An 18,453-nucleotide genomic window follows, 5' to 3' on the forward strand; every position below is an offset into this window, starting at 1 on the left:
TTAGACCTGAGTGCAAAAATGGAGGCTCTAGCCCCTTCCAGAGCTGAGATATGGAAACTCAAAAATTCGGCCCGAAAAAAAAACGACAGTGGTACCCCTTACGTTTTTTTTTTCGGGCGAAAATTTAAGTTTCTCCAATCTTCCCAAAACTCTGGATTTTGATAGAGGGCCATGAGACTTACACCTGAGTGCAAAAATGGAGGCTCTAGCCCCTTCCAGAGCTGAGATATGGAAACTCAAAAATTCGGCCCGAAAAAAAAAAACGACAGTGGTACCCCTTACGTTTTTTTTTTTTCGGGCGAAAAATTAAGTTTCTCCAATCTTCCCAAAACTTTGGATTCTGATAGAGGGCCATGAGACTTAGACCTGAGTGCAAAAATGGAGGCTCTAGCCCCTTCCAGAGCTGAGATATGGAAACTCAAAAATTCGGCCCGAAAAAAAAAACGACAGTGGTACCCCTTACGTTTTTTTTTTTTGGGCGAAAAATTAAGTTTCTCCAATCTTCCCAAAACTCTGGATTTTGATAGATGGCCATGAGACTTACACCTGAGTGCAAAAATGGAGGCTCTAGCCCCTTCCAGAGCTGAGATATCGAAACTCAAAAATTTGGCCCGAAAAACAAAAACGACAGTGGTACCCCTTACGTTTTTTTTTTCGGGCGAAAAATTAAGTTTCTCCAATCTTCCCAAAACTCTGGATTCTGATAGAGGGCCACGAGACTTAGACCTGAGTGCAAAAATGGAGGCTCTAGCCCCTGCCAGAGCTGAGATATCGAAACTCAAAAATTCGGCCCGAAAAAAAAACGACAGTGGTACCCCTTACGTTTTTTTTTTTGGGGTGAAAAATTAAGTTTCTCCAATCTTCCCAAAACTCTGGATTCTGATAGAGGGCCATGAGACTTAGACCTGAGTGCAAAAATGGAGGCTCTAGCCCCTTCCAGAGCTGAGATATGGAAACTCAAAAATTCGGCCCGAAAAAAAAACGACAGTGGTACCCCTTACGTTTTTTTTTTTTGGGTGAAAAATTAAGTTTCTCCAATCTTCCCAAAACTCTGGATTCTGATAGAGGGCCATGAGACTTAGACCTGAGTGCAAAAATGGAGGCTCTAGCCCCTTCCAGAGCTGAGATATGGAAACTCAAAAATTCGGCCCGAAAAAAAAACGACAGTGGTACCCCTTACGTTTTTTTTTTTTTGGGTGAAAAATTAAGTTTCTCCAATCTTCCCAAAACTCTGGATTCTGATAGAGGGCCATGAGACTTAGACCTGAGTGCAAAAATTGAGGCTCTAGCCCCTTCCAGAGCTGAGATATGGAAACTCAAAAATTCGGCCCAAAAACAAAACGACAGTGGTACCCCTTACGTTTTTTTTTTTGGGTGAAAAATTAAGTTTCTCCAATCTTCCCAAAACTCTGGATTCTGATAGAGGGCCATGAGACTTAGACCTGAGTGCAAAAATGGAGGCTCTAGCCCCTTCCAGAGCTGAGATATGGAAACTCAAAAATTCGGCCCGAAAAAAAAACGACAGTGGTACCCCTTACGTTTTTTTTTTCGGGCGAAAATTTAAGTTTCTCCAATCTTCCCAAAACTCTGGATTTTGATAGAGGGCCATGAGACTTACACTTGAGTGCAAAAATGGAGTCTCTAGCCCCTTCCAGAGCTGAGATATGGAAACTCAAAAATTCGGCCCGAAAAAAAAACGACAGTGGTACCCCTTACGGTTTTTTTTTCGGGCGAAAAATTAAGTTTCTCCAATCTTCCCAAAACTCTGGATTCTGATAGAGGGCCATGAGACTTAGACCTGAGTGCAAAAATGGAGGCTCTAGCCCCTTCCAGAGCTGAGATATCGAAACTCAAAAATTCGGCCCGAAAAAAAAAACGACAGTGGTACCCCTTACGTTTTTTTTTTTGGGTGAAAAATTAAGTTTCTCCAATCTTCCAAAAACTCTGGATTCTGATAGAGGGCCATGAGACTTAGACCTGAGTGCAAAAATTGAGGCTCTAGCCCCTTCCAGAGCTGAGATATGGAAACTCAAAAATTCGGCCCGAAAACAAAACGACAGTGGTACCCCTTACGTTTTTTTTTTTGGGTGAAAAATTAAGTTTCTCCAATCTTCCCAAAACTCTGGATTCTGATAGAGGGCCATGAGACTTAGACCTGAGTGCAAAAATGGAGGCTCTAGCCCCTTCCAGAGCTGAGATATGGAAACTCAAAAATTCGGCCCGAAAAAAAAACGACAGTGGTACCCCTTACGTTTTTTTTTTCGGGCGAAAAATTAAGTTTCTCCAATCTTCCCAAAACTCTGGATTTTGATAGAGGGCCATGAGACTTACACCTGAGTGCAAAAATGGAGGCTCTAGCCCCTTCCAGAGCTGAGATATGGAAACTCAAAAATTCGGCCCGAAAAAAAAACGACAGTGGTACCCCTTACGTTTTTTTTTTTCGGGCGAAAAATTAAGTTTCTCCAATCTTCCCAAAACTCTGGATTTTGATAGAGGGCCATGAGACTTACACCTGAGTGCAAAAATGGAGGCTCTAGCCCCTTCCAGAGCTGAGATATCGAAACTCAAAAATTCGGCCCGAAAAAAAAAAACGACAGTGGTACCCCTTACGTTTTTTTTTTTTCGGGCGAAAAATTAAGTTTCTCCAATCTTCCCAAAACTTTGGATTCTGATAGAGGGCCATGAGACTTAGACCTGAGTGCAAAAATGGAGGCTCTAGCCCCTTCCAAAACTGAGATATGGAAACTAAAAAATTCGGCCCGAAAAAAAAACGACAGTGGTACCCCTTACGTTTTTTTTTTTCGGGCGAAAAATTAAGTTTCTCCAATCTTCCCAAAACTCTGGATTTTGATAGAGGGCCATGAGACTTACACCTGAGTGCAAAAATGGAGGCTCTAGCCCCTTCCAGAGCTGAGATATCGAAACTCAAAAATTCGGCCCGAAAAAAAAAACGACAGTGGTACCCCTTACGTTTTTTTTTTCGGGCGAAAAATTAAGTTTCTCCAATCTTCCCAAAACTCTGGATTCTGATAGAGGGCCACGAGACTTAGACCTGAGTGCAAAAATGGAGGCTCTAGCCCCTTCCAGAGCTGAGATATGGAAACTCAAAAATTCGGCCCGAAAAAAAAACGACAGTGGTACCCCTTACGGTTTTTTTTTTCGGGCGAAAAATTAAGTTTCTCCAATCTTCCCAAAACTCTGGATTCTGATAGAGGGCCATGAGACTTAGACCTGAGTGCAAAAATGGAGGCTCTAGCCCCTTCCAGAGCTGAGATATCGAAACTCAAAAATTCGGCCCGAAAAAAAAACGACAGTGGTACCCCTTACGTTTTTTTTTTTGGGGTGAAAAATTAAGTTTCTCCAATCTTCCCAAAACTCTGGATTCTGATAGAGGGCCATGAGACTTAGACCTGAGTGCAAAAATGGAGGCTCTAGCCCCTTCCAGAGCTGAGATATGGAAACTCAAAAATTCGGCCCGAAAAAAAAACGACAGTGGTACCCCTTACGTTTTTTTTTTTTGGGTGAAAAATTAAGTTTCTCCAATCTTCCCAAAACTCTGGATTCTGATAGAGGGCCATGAGACTTAGACCTGAGTGCAAAAATGGAGGCTCTAGCCCCTTCCAGAGCTGAGATATGGAAACTCAAAAATTCGGCCCGAAAAAAAAACGACAGTGGTACCCCTTACGTTTTTTTTTTTTGGGTGAAAAATTAAGTTTCTCCAATCTTCCCAAAACTCTGGATTCTGATAGAGGGCCATGAGACTTAGACCTGAGTGCAAAAATTGAGGCTCTAGCCCCTTCCAGAGCTGAGATATGGAAACTCAAAAATTCGGCCCGAAAAAAAAAACGACAGTGGTACCCCTTACGTTTTTTTTTTCGGGCGAAAAATTAAGTTTCTCCAATCTTCCCAAAACTCTGGATTCTGATAGAGGGCCATGAGACTTAGACCTGAGTGCAAAAATGGAGGCTCTAGCCCCTTCCAGAGCTGAGATATGGAAACTCAAAAATTCGGCCCGAAAAAAAAACGACAGTGGTACCCCTTACGTTTTTTTTTTCGGGCGAAAAATTAAGTTTCTCCAATCTTCCCAAAACTCTGGATTTTGATAGAGGGCCATGAGACTTACACCTGAGTGCAAAAATGGAGGCTCTAGCCCCTTCCAGAGCTGAGATATGGAAACTCAAAAATTCGGCCCGAAAAAAAACGACAGTGGTACCCCTTACGTTTTTTTTTTTCGGGCGAAAAATTAAGTTTCTCCAATCTTCCCAAAACTCTGGATTCTGATAGAGGGCCATGAGACTTAGACCTGAGTGCAAAAATGGAGGCTCTAGCCCCTTCCAGAGCTGAGATATGGAAACTCAAAAATTCGGCCCGAAAAAAAAAACGACAGTGGTACCCCTTACGTTTTTTTTTTCGGGCGAAAAATAAAGTTTCTCCAATCTTCCCAAAACTCTGGATTTTGATAGAGGGCCATGAGACTTACACCTGAGTGCAAAAATGGAGGCTCTAGCCCCTTCCAGAGCTGAGATATCGAAACTCAAAAATTCGGCCTTAATTTTTCACCCAAAAAAAAAAAAAACGTAAGGGGTACCACTGTCGTTTTTTTTTTTCGGGCCGAATTTTTGAGTTTCCATATCTCAGCTCTGGAAGGGGCTAGAGCCTCCATTTTTGCACTCAGGCCTAAGTCTCATGGCCCTCTATCAGAATCCAGAGTTTTGGGAAGATTGGAGAAACTTAATTTTTCGCCCAAAAAAAAAAAACGCAAGGGGTACCACTGTCGTTTTTTTTCGGGTCGAATTTTTGAGTTTCCATATCTCAGCTCTGGAAGGGGCTAGAGCCTCCATTTTTGCACTCAGGTCTAAGTCTCATGGCCCTCTATCAAAATCCAGAGTTGTGGGAAGATTGGAGAAACTTAATTTTTCGCCCGAAAAAAAAAAATGTAAGGGGTACCACTGTCGTTTTTTTTTTCGGGCCGAATTTTTGAGTTTCCATATCTCAGCTCTGGAAGGGGCTAGAGCCTCCATTTTTGCACTCAGGTCTAAGTCTCATGGCCCTCTATCAGAATCCAGAGTTTTGGGAAGATTGGAGAAATTTAATTTTTCGCCCGAAAAAAAAAACGTAAGGGGTACCACTGTCGTTTTTTTTTCGGGCCGAATTTTTGAGTTTCGATATCTCAGCTCTGTAAGGGGCTAGAGCCTCCATTTTTGCACTCAGGTCTAAGTCTCGTGGCCCTCTATCAGAATCCAGAGTTTTGGGAAGATTGGAGAAACTTAATTTTTCGCCCGAAAAAAAAAAACGTAAGGGGTACCACTGTCGTTTTTTTTTCCGGGCCGAATTTTTGAGTTTCGATATCTCAGCTCTGGAAGGGGCTAGAGCCTCCATTTTTGCACTCAGGTCTAAGTCTCATGGCCCTCTATCAGAATCCAGAGTTTTGGGAAGATTGGAGAAACTTAATTTTTCGCCCGAAAAAAAAACAAAACGTAAGGGGTACCACTGTCGTTTTTTTTTTCGGGCCGAATTTTTGAGTTTCCATATCTCAGCTCTGGAAGGGGCTAGAGCCTCCATTTTTGCACTCAGGTCTAAGTCTCATGGCCCTCTATCAGAATCCAGAGTTTTGGGAAGATTGGAGAAACTTAATTTTTCGCCCGAAAAAAAAAAAAGTAAGGGGTACCACTGTCGTTTTTTTTTTCGGGCCGAATCTTTGAGTTTCCATATCTCAGCTCTGGAAGGGGCTAGAGCCTCCATTTTTGCACTCAGGTCTAAGTCTCATGGCCCTCAATCAGAATCCAGAGTTTTGGGAAGATTGGAGAAACTTAATTTTTCGCCCGAAAAAAAAAAACGTAAGGGGTACCACTGTCGTTTTTTTTTTTCGGGCCGAATTTTTGAGTTTCCATATCTCAGCTCTGGAAGGGGCTAGAGTCTCCATTTTTGCACTCAGGTCTAAGTCTCATGGCCCTCTATCAGAATCCAGAGTTTTTGGAAGATTGGAGAAACTTAATTTTTCGCCCGAAAAAAAAAAACGTAAGGGGTACCACTGTCAGTTTTTTTTGGGGCCGAATTTTTGAGTTTCCATATCTCAGCTCTGGAAGGGGCTAGAGCCTCCATTTTTGCACTCAGGTCTAAGTCTCATGGCCCTCTATCAGAATCCAGAGTTTTGGGAAGATTGGAGAAACTTAACTTTTCGCCCGAAAAAAAAAAACGTAAGGGGTACCACTGTCGTTTTTTTTTCGGGCCGAATTTTTGAGCTTCGATATCTCAGCTCTGGAAGGGTCTAGAGCCTCAATTTTTGCACTCAGGTCTAAGTCTCATGGCCCTCTATCAGAATCCAGAGTTTTGGGAAGATTGGAGAAACTTAATTTTTTGCCCGAAAAAAAAAACGTAAGCGGTACCACTGTCGTTTTTTTTTTTCGGGCCGAATTTTTGAGTTTCCATATCTCAGCTCTGGAAGGGGCTAGAGCCTCTATTTTTGCACTCAGGTCAAAGTCTCGTGGCCCTCTATCAGAATCCAAAGTTTTAAGAAGATTGGAGAAACTTAATTTTTCGCCCGAAAACGAAAAAAACAAAAGGGGTAACACAGTCGGTTTTTTTTTCAGGTCGAAATTTTGAATTTCGATATCTCAGCTCTGGAAGGGTCTAGAGCCTCCATTTTTGCACTCAGGTCAAAGTCTCGTGGCCCTCTTTTTAGAATCCAGAGTTTTAAGAAGATTGGAGAAACTTAATTTTTCGCCCGAAAACGAAAAAAACGAAAGGGGTAACACTGTCGTTTTTTTTTGGGTCGAAATTTTGAATTTCGATATCTCAGCTCTGGAAGGATCTAGAGCCTCAATTTTTGCACTCAGGTCAAAGTCTTGTGGCCCTTTATCAGAATCCAGAGTTTTAAGAAGATTGGAGAAACTTAATTTTTCGCCCAAAAACTAAAAAAAACGAAAGGGGTAACACTGTCGTTTTTTTTTCAGGTCGAAATTTTGAATTTCGATATCTCAGCTCTGAAAGGGTCTAGAGCCTCCATTTTTGCACTCAGGTCAAAGTCTCGTGGCCCTCTATCAGAATCCAGAGTTTTGAGAAGATTGGAGAAACTTAATTTTTCGCCCGAAAACGAAAAAAAACGAAAGGGGTAACACTGTCATTTTTTTTTCGGGTCGAAATTTTGAATTTCGATATCTCATCTCTAAAAGGGTCTAGAGCCTCCATTTTTGCACTCAAGTCAAAGTCTTGTGGCACTCTATCAGAATCCAGAGTTTTGAGAAGATTGGAGAAACTTAATTTTTCGCCCAAAAATGAAAAAAACGAAAGGGGTAACACTGTCGTTTTTTTTTTCGGGTCGAAATTTTGAATTTCGATATCTAAGCTCTGGAAGGGTCTAGAGCCTCCATTTTTGCACTCAGGTCAAAGTCTCGTGGCCCTCTATCAGAATCCAGAGTTTTGAGAAGATTGGAGAAACTTAATTTTTCGCCCGAAAACGAAAAAAACGAAAGGGGTAACACTGTCGGTTTTTTTTTTTTGGGTCGAAATTTTGAATTTCGATATCTCAGCTCTGGAAGGGTCTAGAGCCTCCATTTTTGTACTCAGGTCAAAGTCTCGAGGTACCACTGTCGGGTTTTTTTTCGGGTCAAAATTTTGAGTTTCTCTGATCTTCTTGAAACTCTGGATTCTGATAGAGGGCCATGAGACTTAGACCTGAGTGCAAAAATGGAGGCTCTAGACCCTTCCAGAGCTGAGATATATATAATGGTATAAATGCTATGTGGGATGTCCATATCTCAGCTCAGGAAGGGTCTAGAGCCTCTAGAGCCCATCCTCTGATGGCTACTTCCAGCAGGATAATGCACCATGTCACAAAGCTCAAATCATTTCAAATTTGGTTTCTTGAACATGACAATGAGTTCACTGTACTAAAATGGCCCCCACAGTCAATAGAGCATCTTTGGGATGTGGTGGAACGGGAGCTTCGTGCCATGGATGTGCATCCCACAAATCTCCATCAACTGCAAGATGCTATCCTATCAATATGGGCCAACATTTCTAAAGAATGCTTTCAGCAGCTTGTTGAATCAATGTCACATAGAATTAAGGCAGTTCTGAAGGCGAAAGGGGGTCAAACACACTAACAGCAGCCATATCACCCTGTAGCCCAAGACTGGTTGCCCATTAAAGCTAAGCAGGGCTGAGCCTGGTTAGTACCTGGATGGGAGACCTTCTGAGAAAGCCAGGTTGCTGCTGGAAAAGGTGTTAGTGAGGCCAGCAGGGGGTGCTCACCCTGTGGTCTGTGTGGGTCCTAACACCCCAGTATAGTGATGGGGACACTATGCTGTCAAAAAGAGCACCGTCCTTCGGATGAGACGTTAAACCGAGGTCCTGACTCTCTGTGGTCATAAAAAATCCCAGAATGTCTTTCGTAAGAGCAGGGGTGTAACCCCGGCATCCTGGCCAAATTTGCCCAGTGGCCTCTGTCCATCATGGCCTCCTAATCATCCCCATATACACCAATTGGCTTCATCACTGTCTCCTCTCCACCAGTAAGCTGGTGTGTGGTGAGCGTTCTGGCGCAGTATGGCAGCCGTCGCATCATCCAGGTGGATGCTGCACATTGGTGGTGGTTTGAGGAGATCCCCCCCTTCTATGTGAAGCGCTTTGAGTGTCCAGAAAAGCGCTATATAAATGTAACGAATTATTATTATTATTATTATTATTATTACTATTACTAGTATGGTGTTCCTAATAATCCTTTAGGTGAGTGTATATACATATACACACGTTTACCTTCCTATGATTACAGTACCCTTAAATATCTTTCATGTAGGGTCATTTATCTGTTTGTGAATGTAAAAGGTCTGCAAAGTTTTAAATATCAAAGTGCACAATAAAAAAAAAATCCTAAAAGAAAAAAAAAATGACTCTGAACCGTAACCAGAACTGATCAGCAATTACTGCACAACCAAAGGATGAGGAATCAAACTCGAATTGATACAGTAAAACCAACCCGCTTTACGGTTTGTGAAACTGTGTATGAAGTGCTGAGGAACAGGGGCACTTTAATGGTTTGTAATTGCTTTGGATGTGGAATGCACTGCAAACTTGGAATATTGCAGTTGGGATATATATTTAGAGTAATATAATAGAGTAGATATATAAACCACCCTTAGCATTTCTGCCACTACAATCTCACCTCCTTTCTTGTGGGTCCACACTGCTGAAAGTCACGCTGTTGATTGGATAATGTCTCCTGAAGAACACCCTGCAAACCCCAAACCTCTCACAGTCAACTTGGTGTGACAGTAACAACCTGTCCTCACATTTCTATTGCTTAGAGAAAACTGGAAAATTCTATAGTTTTATTTTCAAAAGCAAAAAGGGGGATCGGCGGGCGTACCTGCGTTGACTGTCTGTCAGTGTAATGCCTTGGGCAGACACCTTAAAGTGGACCACAGTCGCAGAGGGCCGGGGGCTGCGTGACATCGTGGCTCCTGTGGCCTTGGCGATAGCCTGGGGTCCCGTGAGAGACTCGGTCTCCACTGAGTTCAGGTACAGCACATTGCAGGCTGAGGAGAGACACCGGAGGTTATAGACGTCACAGTGAGACGTCCCACGTGAGGACAGATGTGCTGGCTCACACTCACCTGCGCCCTGTTTCAGAAGGTCTGCGGCTGTACTCATGTTACTGACTGGCTGAACCTCCAGAACTTCACCTATCGGGTCTGAGAGTGACACACAATCCTTCATAGACTCAAACACGGGCAGTTGCTTCAATACATTCAGTTATTTTGATGAATCGGTCCAAAAAAAAATCGGTTTGAATTAGGGCTGTCAAACGATTAATCGCGATTAATCGCATCCAAAATAAAAGTTTTTGTTTACATAATATAATGTGGGTGCACTGTGTATAATTATTTTATATATATATATATAAATACACACACATGCATGTATATTTAAGAAAAAAATTATTTATATATAACATAAATTGTATATAAATCTATATACATTAAAATATTTCTTAAATATATAAAAGCGTGTGTGTGTGTGTGTATTAATATATATAAAATAATTATACACAGTGCACCCACATATATTTTATAAACACAAACTTTTATTTTGGATGCGATTAATCGCGATTAATCGTTTGACAGCCCTAGTTTGAATCAGTCTGACCAATTTGTCAGATCAGTTATTTATTTAGCTAAAAGTCCATCACAAACAAGTTACGTTTGTTTTAATAAATGAATTCGTTTTTTTTAAATTTTGTGGTTCGGGTCTATAGCACAGAATGTTGTGGGAAACACCGAAAGACATTTGTTTCATGCATTACAACTCTCCACAAACTCTAACTTCACATGTTGTAGCTGTGCTTTCATCATAGTGATATCTCAGCGTGGCGTGTTGATGTGCGCTGAAGTGTTTACCTTTCTCTGGGATGCGGAGGGCACAGGGCAGAGAGATAGGTGTAATGGAATGCTGATACACCAGTGCTGAAAGACTCCCTACCGATGACAAAACACACACAGAGCACCTCAATACTTCAACATTGTTTACCTTAAAAACTGATGTGCCAGATTGCAAAAGCACCGAAACAAAGCCAGACAGCAACTAATCGCAGGCATAAAGGAACATCCTAGCTTTGGTAATACAAAGATGTGAGCTTTATCTCAACTTCTAAACCTCGCGACTGTACGTTCACTCTTTATGAAGCAGCGTTATTAACTATTTGGTGAATTCAGTGTTCCGCTAAAGTACATGACAGAGATATCATGGAGATTTAACAGTATTGCTGTCTGAATACCTTGCATGCATGGAGCGAACTGATCCTGCACTCAGATATCGCAGGAAAGTCATTTTCACACTAACCTGAGCTCAACTTTAACTTTATTCAGCCTAGCTGTTCTATTAACTCCACATTTGTACTTAAATCGGCCTTCAAGATCAGGTCTGACATTTCTGCCGAAAATGAAGAAATGAATCATACAGTTTTCAAAATGAATGATGACAGAATTATCATTTCTGGGTGAACTATCCCTTTAAGGGAGTAGTTCACATCCAAGATGTCCATGTCTTTCTATCTTCATTGAAAAGAAATTAAGGTTTTTGATGAAAACATTCCAGGATTTTTCTCCATATAATGGACTTCAGTGGGAACCAAATGGTTCAAGGTCCAAAAGACAGTTTCAGTGCAAACTGCAAACTGTTCAAAGGGCTTTAAACGATTCCAGACGATGAATAAGGGTCTTATCGAGTGAAACGATCGCTCATTTAATAAATAAATAACAAAGTGTAAGTTTCATAAGCTCAAATGGTCGCCTTGCTCTGTTCTGTGATGCGCGTTCGTGACTCTCTGGTTTGAAATCGTTCATCAAAATGAACGAATCTTTTTCCGAGTCATTTGGTCATTTCGTTTGCAGTGAAACTGTCTTTTGGACCCCATTGAAGTACATTTTATGGAGAAAAATCCAGGAATGTTTTCATCAAATACCTTAATTTCTTTTCGACTGAAGAAAGAAAGACATGGACATCTTGGAAGACATGGGGTGAGTAAATTATCAGCAAAATTTTTTTGAAGAGTGAACTACTCCTTTAAGCTCTGATTTAAACCAGGACTAAGCGAATGAGAGGATTCTTGAACTGCTCACCAAAGTAGGGCTCGTTCTGACAACCCTTGATCTTCACTCCCCGAGGCCCTGTCTCAATCAGGAAGTGTCGAACCAGCTGTTCCAGAGGGTCTCCTCCTGCTAACAGACAGGACAGTGCATCTTCAATGATGCTAATATTGGTTGTATACCAAAATATAACAACTTTTCAAAATATTGCATCAATGGATATTTAAATCCACATTGATCACTGTTTAAAGGTGGAAGTCATGCAAAGCATTCCCGAAGCAGTTCCCAATGCTGTCTTAGTTAAATATTTAGTTGAAGACTACCAAAATAAACAGTGCACAGTGTTCTCGTTTGCGCTTGGTCTGTTGTTAATTATTGCAATGAAGCATAAGTCAATCAAATCGATCATTCCCTCTGTCTGTATGGCTTATAAACATTCAAACTGCAGTTAAACGTTTTTCAAAGCTTTCAGAAAAAAAGGCTTCGTCAAGATAATTCAATTGAAAGTTTGCCTTCTACTTTTCTATTTACAAATGAATTCTACATCGAATTGCACTCCATTCAATTTATTTGGCATTCTCAGCTCAATTCACACAACCCTATCAAGCAAGGCGGGACGATCAGTTTGGTTTTTGAAGAGAATCATCATTTTAGTAATTCCGTTTGGTGACGGTGATGCTGCAGAAATGACACACTTCAGCTTCAGCTCTGAATCACTGAGATGTTTAGCTCTGCTAGAGTACTTCAGGTGCAGTCGTGTGTTTCCTGTGCAGACGGAGAGCTTTGGGAGCAACACTGAAGCAAGAAAAATGTTTGTGCGAGGAAATGCCTGCAGATGTGGCGTACCTTTGCTGCTATGGTTATTGACGTTGGGGGGTGGGCTGGCAACTTTCAGGGCCAGACCGTAGGCCCCCTGGAAAGAGTTACTGTCTCGGATGAGGAAGGCCCCTGGCTCTCTTTCCTTCAGTGCTGCTATAGCTGTTGAACAGAGACAGGATTATTTAATGAGGCATCGCTATTTAAAAAAAGGATCCAAGCATATGGAACAACAATCTGCAATTTGCTGCATATGTAAAAACACTACAGCGCAACAGTAAACATCTCTGTTAGTATAGCTCATGGTTAGGGTTATGAAAAGTGCATCAAACAGCAGCAATCCCAAGGTTGTTTTCTCCATTCTGTCACCTGATGGAATTTTGGTTCCTTGCCATTGTTGCCTTGGCTGTTGGCTTGCTTAGTTGGGGACATTTAACATTCAACAATATTAGTGATCTGCCTTGGTGGACGATGACGCAATTATCACTGTGAAGCTGCTTTGATACAATCTGTATTGTAAAAAGCGCTATATAAATGGACTAATTCTGGGTATTGTTACACATTTACTGACACATTTCATATTTTTTTTAATAATGTCCATTTTGCTTACATATTAAAGAAATTCTTCCTCAGTTATTGCGATAAATTACACAGGGGACCTTCTAATTAGGTACATTAAGAAAATAATCATTTGAAAAAATAACATCAGGGCCTAAATAATACAATTGTATTACTATTTATTAGGGCTGTAAAACGATTAATCGCGATTAATCGCATACAAAATAAAAGTTTGTATTTACATAATATATGTGGGTGCACTGTGTATAATTATTTTATATGTATACACACACATGCTTGTATATATTTAAGAAATATTTTCATGTATATAGATTTATATATAATTTATATTATATATAAATATACATATTTTATATCTATTTTTTTAAATATAGATGCATGTGTGTGTATTTAGACATATACAAAATAATTATACACAGTGCACCCACATATATTATGTAAACACAAACTTTTGGATGCAATTAATCACGATTAATCGTTTGACAGCCCTACTATTTATTTAACAGATGAGTTCATGAGTCTTTTTGACTGATTCATTCAAAGGACTAGCTCGAAAGAGTCAATTTGTTCATGAATCGTGAATTCTCTTTAAAAAAAACAGTTAATAAGAGTAATTTATAAGTGAGTTAGATAATGTTGGCTTGTACTCACTAAAATTAACCATTTCATAAGCCCATAAGGGCAACTCAAACTAAAGATATATGCCATTATTTTCCACTAAACTTCCCTTTAACTCTATGAATCGAGATCCACATTTTTACCCAGCCCTAATCAGCAACTGATTAAGAAGATACCTCTAAACTGCATATACTGTAACATATTGTTAAATATCCAAAGTGGTTGTCTCACCTTGCTCTCTGGAGATGCCAGGTTTATACCAAAACCGAGAGCTGTCCTGCACAAACTTTACACTGACACGGCTGCCCATCTCATCCTCCACACCAACTTCTCCCTGACCAGCATTCATGGTCAGCTCTCCTACTGAAGGTGAGAATGTAACGTGGTGCTGCCCAGAGGCGTGATGACTCATGGACCCCCTCAGCGTTCCGGGCCTCCCATTGGGTGAGCCTGGCTGCCCGGATGGGCGGCGTTTCTCAGGGAGAGGAGGCTGTGGGACAGAGGAGGCTGGGCACCCTGAGTAGGAGCCAAGTGGAGGAGATGGGGTGCAACAAGCTGGAGAGACGGGGAAGGTAGGAGTGGAGTTGAGGCTGCCATCCATAGGAAGGGAGGTTTCAGAACCCAACATCAGCTTCCTGCCCAGTGTGGCAAATCCAGGCACTGGAGGTTCAGGGGAGGAAGAACTCTCGTGGTCACAAGGGAGTGGATGAGGGGACGCAGGGGCAGAAGAAGGAGGTTTAGGGACATCTGGTTCTGGAGATGATGATACTCCATTGCTATGCAAGTGAGCTGGGATGGACTCGGTTGGGATGGGAGAGGAGGGACGTGGTGAACATGCTGGTTTAAAAGTCTCAGTTGATTGTGTCACCATTTCCCCCGTGGGTGGCACTGTTGCACCAGTAGGCGAGCAGTTTGTCTGGGGTTGGGTGGATTCTGATGGGGATGTAAAGGGGACTGGGTTTTCTGCTGAGATTTGTGGGGTTGGAGGTGTCGTAGGTGGGGAATGGGTGGAGGGTTGTTGGGTTGAAGTGGTGGGTGTGGCAGGAAAAGGGTGTATCTCAGCAATCTCTTGATTGGAAGACCGTAGAGTTTGACGAGACCCTGGACTGACACTGTTGCACTGTAGGGCAGGTGGGTGCGGCCTGTTGTGGGAGTGGGCCAAACTGCTTTCACTGTTGACCTCTCTTGAGTCACACTCACGGACACTCAGGATAGGACTAAAAAAGGAAGAGGAAATGAATACAGTATTAAAGTCAGAAGATAACTGCAATGGTAGACCAAAGTTCCAACCCTGCTCCAACAGAAGAGCTTGTTACCTCTCCTGCGTTTGCAAAGGGCTGCTTGTGTGGACTGGTGTTGGAGATCCTGAAATATCAGAGGGTGTTGAACATGGAGCATGTGGATCTCGATGTGTCCGCCGCAGGGAACCATGGGTAATGTGACTACGCCAGCCTATGCTATCTGCGCCAGGACAATCTGATAGAGATGGCATACATACAGACCGATAAACAAATTTTATCATGCAAAGACGAAATTGCATGCAGAGGAAGGTTATACACAGTCATTTCTCACCTGCATTTGTGTTAGAGGGGTACTGAGGGTGGGGGTCCGTTTGACTCTCTGTAGGTCCGCTGGCATGGTGCACTGGACCAGGGCAGGAGGCGGAGGGAGGTGGAAGAGGAGACGTGGACTCAGACTGGTAACCCGAGGCATATCCACGGCTCTCTGAGGGTGACGGCTGGTAAGGGGAGCAGGGGCACGCCTGGTGCGGTGTCTGGTACCCACTGGAGCTGCTGCTGTATTTGAGATCCAGATGGGAATGAGAGTGCGAACGAGTGGGTTCGGGGTATGCGGGATGGCCTGCAGGGAGGGGATCGAAGTTAAATGCTGGTAATTCATGACCGTGAGGTCCGTATGGGGATACTGTTGCCCTTCTGTGCCAGTATTCTGCCTCTCGCTCTCTCTCCCACTGTAGTTCTGCTTCTCGGTCTCTGTCCCAGTGGAGAGTCATTTCTCGCCCCCTTCTTAGTCCTGCTTCCCGATCCCATATATCCGTCCCTCTTTGCATATCGGCCTCTCTGCCCCGTCTTAACCCTGTGTCTCGGAGAAGCTCTGCCTCCCTCTCCCAGTGTATTGCCTCCTCTCTGTCTAAACGGAGAGTGTGGAAATCTTCTCGTCGTAGACAGCAGTCCCGACAAGGGCAGACAGGCGTCACTATGCCATCTACCATCATGACATCGTGATAGGGGCCGTTAGGTTTGGGGTGATGTGGATGGTTGTGGTGATGATGGGGGTATGGAATGTACTCATCCGCCCTGCAGACCAGTCGGGGAGACAGACTATGAGGATGGGTGCTGATCTCCTGGGACGGATATGGACACAGGTGGCGTGATGGTCCCTCTGTGCAAGTGCGATGAAGGTAGTGCTGTGGACCTTGTTGGCGGTCCCAGAGCAGGTCGGGAGGTGGCAGGGTTTGGTGAGGATGGGCACTGTGGTGTTGGCAAAGCCCTATGACAGATGGCATACCTGAAGGAGGAGCCCCTGTTTGTCCATTAGTGGTGGTGGGACGATCAAGGCAATAACCATTTGATGAGTGATGGAGTCCATCGCATCCAGGCTCGGCACAGCGCTGGGATCGGTAGCCCACCCGGCATGAGCATGAACGACCTAACCTCAGTGACCCAGTCCTCTCAGGAGGCAAAGAATCACCGTCATCCAAAATGGCTGTCTCTCGGTCACGATCCCTCCCTCCATCGCCTTCAATCCCACCCAGTAGGCGCTCAAGATCCTCCCTCTCTTGCTGAGTAGGCGGGGCCTGTCGAGTTGCTTCATCGAGCCGGTCAGGTAGGACAGATGAGTGTCCAGAATCAGTGCTGACAGACAGAAGCTGACTTGGCCTTTCCTCGGAGCTCCTTGCAGGGCTCCCATTGGTGGACAGCAGGGAGGTGGAGCCTGCGGCACGGCGCTTTTTAACCTGTGCGTACAGGCTGCCATCTACAGGTCCACGTGTGTGTGCAATATCTGAAGGGATTTATGAAAGAACACTTTTATATTTCCCTGTAGCCAACTTTTATTATTAATCAAGGTTTATTGCAGCAAAATATCATTTAGTTTGATGCCTTCATTTCCCTCCTCTCTCTTAATTTAAGAATTAAACAGGCTGTTTTTGCAACAGTTTTCATACTCGTACTCTACTATTTAAGTTTGAGGTTTGGAATATTTTTTTTTTGTTTTTAATGTTCACCGAGGCTTGATTTATTTATTCAAAATACAGTAAAAAAAAACATTACTATTGTGAAACAGGATTACAATTTAAAATAACTGTTTTCTATTGAAATATATTTTAAAATGTAATTTATGACTGTGATGGCAAAACTGAATTTTCACGTCACATGATCCTTCAGGTATCATTCTAATATACTGATGACACTCGACTTTTTTAGTGAGTAATGTTGCTGTTTGAGCATAAAAAAGGTCTGCAAAGTTACAAAGCTCAAATTTACCCTGAAGGCAGTTATCCTCTATATCAGTAAGCTCTGTTTCTGAACTTCCTGAACGCATCGATAGTAGTCTTCGGTTTTCTTCTGGGAATGACACGTCACAAGAATTCCCACCCAAAGCTTACACAAAGTTAAAAAAGTTGTGCTTGCGAAGGTGGTTTGGGTTGATGTTTGGGTCCAACCCTGCTAAAAACTCCTTTGCCTGTAGCTTTCTAGTAATCCTGAAGACATTGATAAGCTTACAGGTGTGTTTAATTAAGGTTGGAGGTATAATTTGCAGGACAGTGGCACTCCAAGCCCCAAGTTGCCCATCCCTGATGTAAATGTAGTCTAGTAGACCCCATAAACAAAATGATGAACGTGTAATATAAGAACCCTTAGCATAAAAACCCTTTAAAATGACATGTTACATATAATATTGCAACATTACATTTGTTTCCCAATTTGTCAATAAATAGATTAAACAGAGACAATTTGATATTATTCATTTGAAAGTATTAAGGTGAAAACTCAAAATGTAGCATGTTACACATTACTTTCAAAATTGTATGCTTGTAAACACTTGTATGCTTTTGCCCTGATGCTGGTTATGATTGGCTAACTAATAATTAAAAACACCTCTGCATGTGTAAACATGACCAGTTGTGATGTCAAAACCATGACATTTTTTGACCTATTACCTATTTTTTAAGCTTAGTTTCAAATATTGCTCCGGCTAAATGTAAGAGTACTGTATGTCTACATAGTATCAACCTCTTTTTTCTAAAGAAAAATGGGAAAGTCCTATTTAATATCTCCAATATGTTCACTCTGAAGGGCTGAATAAACACCAGTGCAAAGTTGTAAGAATGAATAGTTGTACCCTCTAGGCTGTCCTGATATCTCTGATTAAAGTTCTCGTATGAGTCCCAGCGCACCACCGGATCATTCGTGTTATAGTCCACGCTGACAGCTGGATCATTCCTCTGGGTCACTCTCCCTGAATCAGACACGCACACACACATCTGCATTAAGACCACATGACATAGTGTTTCAATTTGAAATAATGTGCGTCAGCTCAGAAAATAAAATTGTTTGTCAAACAATTTCATGGTCCCTTAAATGGCAATTAAACAGTAAGGTTTAATTGTTTTAAGTTACCTTTGATTTTCTCAGGCCCAGATGAAAATACAAACTCCACTGTGGCATCAGAGGGAAATTTGTCATCTACAGGAAACATTGGAAATTGAGAGTGTTCATCATGAGGAAGACAGAAGACGCTTTCCAGCTAATAACATTTGTCATTAATAATGGGATTTGTAAGTTCATATTAGTACTGTATATAATATCCTCTCCATACTAAGCACTACATTAAT

At 42.2% G+C, this 18,453-nt stretch overlaps 1 protein-coding gene across 8 annotated transcripts in view; it reads right to left on the reverse strand.

The window, feature by feature from the left end:
- tns2a (tensin 2a) overlaps window positions 1–18,453 on the reverse strand; it is an 85,661-nt gene that overhangs the window by 21,563 nt on the left and 45,645 nt on the right. For 4 of the 8 annotated variants that reach the window (XM_089124202.1, XM_039652164.2, XM_039652163.2 and 1 more), the window contains 10 exons: window positions 18,239–18,304; window positions 17,961–18,077; window positions 15,171–16,619; window positions 14,915–15,074; window positions 13,830–14,815; window positions 12,432–12,563; window positions 11,619–11,717; window positions 10,398–10,475; window positions 9,368–9,692; window positions 9,164–9,232 (listed from right to left, as the gene is read on the reverse strand). In XM_089124202.1, the coding sequence (XP_088980328.1) occupies window positions 9,164–9,232; window positions 9,368–9,692; window positions 10,398–10,475; window positions 11,619–11,717; window positions 12,432–12,563; window positions 13,830–14,815; window positions 14,915–15,074; window positions 15,171–16,619; window positions 17,961–18,077; window positions 18,239–18,304 (3,481 nt within the window). The remainder of the gene's footprint in view (window positions 1–9,163; window positions 9,233–9,367; window positions 9,693–10,397; window positions 10,476–11,618; window positions 11,718–12,431; window positions 12,564–13,829; window positions 14,816–14,914; window positions 15,075–15,170; window positions 16,620–17,960; window positions 18,078–18,238; window positions 18,305–18,453) is intronic. The other 4 variants (XM_089124203.1, XM_039652166.2, XM_039652167.2 and 1 more) reach the window with 3 other exon arrangements.

Source organism: Pimephales promelas, chromosome 20, assembly GCF_988280905.1.
Source record: "Pimephales promelas chromosome 20, fPimPro1.hap1.1, whole genome shotgun sequence".
Lineage (NCBI taxonomy): Eukaryota > Metazoa > Chordata > Actinopteri > Cypriniformes > Leuciscidae > Pimephales > Pimephales promelas.